Source organism: Vigna angularis, chromosome 6 (genome assembly GCF_016808095.1).
Source record: "Vigna angularis cultivar LongXiaoDou No.4 chromosome 6, ASM1680809v1, whole genome shotgun sequence".
Classification (NCBI taxonomy): domain Eukaryota; kingdom Viridiplantae; phylum Streptophyta; class Magnoliopsida; order Fabales; family Fabaceae; genus Vigna; species Vigna angularis.
In genome coordinates this window covers 512,833-518,591 of record NC_068975.1, presented here as the reverse complement: position 1 = coordinate 518,591, position 5,759 = coordinate 512,833, and the positions used below count along the sequence as shown (strand labels likewise).

The 5,759-nt window shown below is 36.8% G+C and overlaps 1 protein-coding gene across 1 annotated transcript; it reads right to left on the bottom strand.

Moving 5' to 3' along the window:
- Positions 1–1,963: 1,963 nt before the first annotated feature.
- On the bottom strand, positions 1,964–5,211 carry LOC108319999 (protein ETHYLENE INSENSITIVE 3). Its single transcript, XM_017551338.2, has 2 exons — positions 5,004–5,211; positions 1,964–4,211 (listed from the first exon to the last, which is right to left on the bottom strand). Exon 2 carries the CDS (start codon positions 4,075–4,077, stop codon positions 2,227–2,229), a length of 1,851 nt encoding a protein of 616 aa, XP_017406827.2. The 5' UTR covers positions 4,078–4,211; positions 5,004–5,211; the 3' UTR covers positions 1,964–2,226.
- Between the last annotated feature and the right edge of the window lie 548 nt (positions 5,212–5,759).

Sequence of the window (5,759 nt, the reverse complement as noted above, 5' to 3'; positions counted from 1 at the left end):
CCATCATTCTCATTTCATGGGCTTCCAGCGAGCTTTGGAGCTCTTCGACTTTCGTCATCGAAAGATCCTTCGATTCTTCTATCGCGACTACTATATAGTCGAACTTCCGTGGTAGCGATCTCATGATCTTCTCCATGATCATGGTATCATTGACGACTTCCCCGCATCCTTTCATCTGATTCGTAATGGTGAGTATCTTGTTGAAATATTCACCAACCCTATCGTTGTATTCTATCTACAGTAACTCATACTGCCTTTTGAGGGTTTGAAGCTTCACCTTCTTGATCTTCTCCTCTCCTGTGTGACAACGTACTAGAATGCTCCAGGCTTCTTTAGCAGTGCTAGCGTTCTGAATCTTCTCAAAATGGGTATCATCAACGCACTGGTGAATGATGAAAAGGGCCTTGTTATCTTTCTTCTTAAACGCGGCTTTCTGGTCGTCCGTTGCACCAAGACCAATCTCTCGGTCATCACCTTCAATAACATCACTCACGTCTTGAAACTTGAACAACACCCTCATCTGTGTGCTCCATCTCGTCCAATTCTTTTCTGTGAGTATCGAAAGGTTTGTTATGGAAAGATCACTCCCCGCCATTCTTCTTGCTTCAAGATCCAAAAAAAACTACACTGTGTTCTTGGTCTTCTTGAAGTACGTCTCAGGTTTCTTCGTAACCTAGGCTCTGGATACCAATTCTATTGGAGAATTTGGAAGAGAAAAATGAAGAATAGAGAGTCTGTTATTGAACTGAAGTGTAATGCAATGTTTATATACAACGTGTATGTGATAACAGTATATCAGAAAACGAAAACTGTCTAAACAAAAATCAGTAAGCTATTAAAAACGGTTTGACTTGACTTTTCCAATAAAAACTTATAATAAAATCTATAATTAAGTTTGTAATGTCTATAGTGAATTCTGCAAAAGATTTTTTAGGAGAGTCTATATTTAAATATGTGGTTCAACCTATTATAATATACTCTTTTATGTTACTATATGTTGTTCAGTCACATCCTAAAACTGAAATCAAAAACCAAATCATAATATTTATATTGTATAATAATTACTAATGATAATATTTATATTGTATAAATTTAAAAGATATTTTTATTGGTAGAGGTTACCTCTATATAATTGAATTATTACAATTTTTTTAAAACAGGATAAAATGTAATATTTTTTAATTGAAATTTGTAGAAATTAAATTAACTGAAAAACTAAAGGATTAAAATACAAATTGATCATATTCACAAAAACAAAAAGGCGGGTAAATCTTTACATTTTTATGCGATACAATTTTATGATTTTATATTTTAGAAATCCTTTATCCAACTTTAAGCTTAGTTCAAATACGAAAAAGAAAACATATTTCCTCTTTAGAGTCAACTCAGGTCTCACCCAGTGCATTGCAGCAATTTTTTTCAACACGTGCTATTATCATCCAGAGCACATTTTTCAAAAAGATTATTCACTAAATTCGATACCTCTAGTGCTTTTTCTACACCACACTTATCTTCAACCACACAGTGGCTTCCAATAGCAGAAAAAAGTAGGTCCAGTACAAAATTGATGCCATGAAATTTTAGCAATGAAAAGGGTAAAAAGTAGGCACTGAGAGATAAACACTGTGTATGTGTTCAGCCGCCTTAGCCAATTCATGAGATTGCCCTTTCACTGTCTATGAACACCCACATTCATTGGTCTTCAACAATGAAAACCTCTTTGCTCTTTCATCGACCAATCACACATCAAAACATCAGAACAGTGTGGTCCCACCACACAGCACCAACACGCAACCCAAATGGAATTCAATTTGGCATCAGCCGAACAACTGTTCTGGGGGGGTCCATTCTCACATGGGAAAGGATAAGCATAATCAAATGTCACCATAAAGGACAAACCTTTCATCCAATCCACAATTTTTCCCTCAACTGGGTCACACATTTTAGATTCGTGAAACCAAAATTTGGAAGAACATTCAAGTCTTATTTATATCACAGTCTTACATGGAATAAGTAACAGAAGGCTAGACTGATGAAAAGCACACAAAGCATATATGTAAGTATTTTATTGTAACAAACACTAGACCTGTAAAACATATAAGCATATAATATCTAGCTCTAGGCCTATAGAATTACATGTGAAGAAAACTTTAAGCTGAAGGAACTTCACATGAAAATAAAAGTTCACAACAATGAGCTTGAGCTTCCTGATTCCCCTTGTCACTTTCACTGATACCATACAGAAAAATCTGTCTGTTTCTGAAGAGCATCCATTCCTACTCCTTGCATATCCTCCTTGAAATCAAATGATGCCAAATCACAAAAGGACCCAAACATGGAATGAAAGTTACTGTTGTTGTTGTGATTGGTCTCAAAGGGGCTATTCAAAGCTTTGAACCGGTCAAATTGGCATTCGTCTCTTGCAAAAGTGTGATGATTATTTGACATGGTAGCTTCGTCAAAGACGTTTCCTTCCATAGTGATTCCTCGACCGCGAATGAAGTTGTCCTGTTGATGCTGCTGAAGGTTCAAAACCTCGCCAGCTACACGATTACATGAACTCATATTCTTGTTGCCCTGTACATTTGTATCGTAGTTAGTCATAAGGTCGCTGATTCTTTTCTTGCCATCTTCTGAAACTTCAAGTCCAGTGAGATCAATTACAGACGGGGCCATGTTAGCAGACTGAGCAGTAGACTTGGGTGGAACAAAGGACTGGGGGTATATCACTGGCTTTACCTCATTAACATGAAAGTTTGGACCCCTAAAATCTGAAGGACCTCTGAAAGCACAAATTAACCTATGATTGTCCCTAGATATTCTATCCGGGAAACCAAGCTGAACTTGACTGTAAGGGCACTGAGGCTGTTCACATGTGTAAATCTTCAAATCCATCATGTTAAAGTCATTAGAGACCTTCCTTTTCCTAAGAAGATCCAAATTTGTAACTGCCTCTCCCTTGATAGAAAAAGAGGGCTGCTGAACACCCATAGTTCCCCTCATTCTCTCCATCACCAGATTGGACATGTGAATATTCTCATGTTTCCTCTCTTCTACATCGAAATTAGGCTCATCCTCACCCCCTTCAACATCATATTCATTGCCATCATTGACCACCAAAGATCCACTCCCTCCACCTGAGGCTAATGGGGGAATATAATCAGGGTAAAGCTCTCTTGCCAAGGCCTCCTCCTGATTGATGATTGCCAACCAGGTTGCACTTTCCTTGGCTGTCATCTTATCCTGAAGGCACTTAGACTGCCTCACAAGCTTCCGAATTTTGGCAATATCTGGGGACATGTGCTTTATAACTGCAGTCAGAACACCAACTTTCCATGCCTTCTTCAGGTCATGGGGCTTCTTGTAAGGAGGAGGACTCTGATCTTTAGGTAAACCAATTTGTGGCCACCATACTTCATTTCCTGTGGGCCACCATGGTGGAGGAATACCCTTCTCCAAGGGAAACCTCCTCTGAGGAGGATCACAGTGTTGCATGAGTGCTGACAAGAGAGAACCCAAGGTTGTGTCCTGCAGCTCTTGCAAGGTATGTGGAGTTGGACCAATCGAATTGCATCCATCATTCCTTCCAGGGATAGCATTATCAGCCTGGTACTTTGTTATAGCAGCAGGTCCATTTCGATCAAACCTCACTTTATCCTTCCACCATTCACGAAGATTATCAGATGCTCCTGTCACTGGTTTCCCCTTCTCGGGGATTATCCCATAAACAAATCCTTGTGCCTTGCAAACCTCCATCATCTTCAGCATGTACTTCAAAATTCCATCTTGAGCCCTAGACATCTTTTTCCTCCTTGCCTGTTCTTGAGACTGCCTCTGCTTGTCGGCATCGATTCCTTCTTTGGATTTACTTTGCTCCTTCAATCTCTTGAGAAGCATTTTATCCTTCCACATCCGGTGCTCAAGCTCATCTACTCCAATTTCTTCATCACTAAAATCATCCTCAACTATGGCCTCTGGATCAGCTTGCCCAGTGGTAATATTTTCTTCTCCAAGGGTCGCAGTGACAGTATCCAAATCATTGCAAAACCCCATCTCATCAAACATCATCATCATCATCTTCCGTGGAAAGATATGAATCCAACCTATAAGCGTTTCACAGTGAAAGTGGTGTGATAGATTTCAAACTTTACACTGTACCACTGTGTACCGATTCAGGTTAACAAATTCTTAGATTTTAAAGGCCTCCGCACCTGCCAATAGCAATAAAAAACAATCATTGCAATAACCAAATATTTTCCAGATGAAGAAAATCAGTACTTCATAAAATTTGCACACATATCTCCAAGTAACATATACCAGACACAAAGTTTCAATATGCTAAGATCATCAATTAAAAAATTAATATGGCCAAAATCATGAATAAAATAATCTCAAGTTACTAATCACCGAAGAAATCATTTAAAAAAAGTTGATAGAAGGATACAAGTTACAGCTAACATGAAAATAGGGCTTTGAAAAACTTTTGGCTACAAAGTCAACTTTTGAGCTCTTAAAAGCTGCAATCACAATTGTAGCCTTCTCAGGCATGAAATTTGATGAAAACAAATAGATCAGGGAAATCCTAATTCCACAGATCCAGTTCATCAACGAATCAAACATGAAAGCAAAAGAAACAATAGTACAGACAATAAATGACTATTCCTATGCAAAATTCAGAAGATTCTGTCATAAATCCAGCTTGAAAAGTTGCAGCTGTCAGACACAATACAAAGTATTTAATTGACGAGGATAACTATCAAGCTAGTATCCCCTAGAACACCACTCTAAGAAAAGAGAGACCTTCCAACATGAAGAGTAAAACGAAAAGGAAAAAAAAAAGCTTTTTCACCATAGATCATTAAAAGGGAGCAAAACCGCCATATACCCAGATAATAACAAAGAAAAAACAACTCAAACCCATGAATCTGATTGACCAACCAGACAGCAAGAAGGAGTTGAACAGTCAAAAGGGTAAGCACAACATGAAGTGCACAGAACATTACCAGAAGATGCAGAGAAGCGTCCTAGGTTGCCACAAGTCAATAAGTGAAGAAGAATATGAAGATGGTTTGTGTAGAGACTTTCAGCAGAGAAGGTGGGAAGAAAGAGAGAGAAGAGAGAAAGGGGAAAGGGACAAAGAGTTAAACTTCATCCCCGTTTTATTGCCAGAGTGGCGGGCAGTCCAAGGTGAATATGAAGATAGTGGGTTTAAACCTATAATGTGGAACAATATTTATAACATAGGTGAATTATTTTTTAAAATTAGATATTCTTGGCGAAATTTAAAAAGTTAGAGAAAAAAAATTGAGTATAGTAAAATTCAGCAATTTTTTTTATTTGTTTATTTTCATTTATATGGGACACATCTTATGTTATGTTGATTCCATTTTTATTTTTCAATAAATTATTTTTCTTATAGAAAATATTTTTTTTAAATGTCACCTTAATAAAAGAGAATATTAATTCATTAATTTACCTTGATCTTGCATGGGTTTGGGTGTTTGAAGTGCAATTTGTTTAATTTTTTTAGTTTGTGTGTTGAACTGCCAAATTAAAAAAAATAATGGATCCATGTCAAAATGAAACAAATATATTAAGAAAAAAAGAAGAGAAAGTAAGAATTCAAGAATATAAAAAATAAAAATTGTATAGTTTAATACAAATTATTATATTACAATATTGTTTATGATTGTTAATTTATTAAATTATATTCAATCTCTTTTTAGAATTTATGCGTTATCTCATTTCACTCTTTTTGG

Bases quoted from the DNA above. Each gene is read 5' to 3' on its own strand.
- LOC108319999 (XM_017551338.2), bottom strand. From the start codon at position 4,077: ATGATGATGATGATGTTTGATGAGATGGGGTTTTGCAATGATTTGGAT.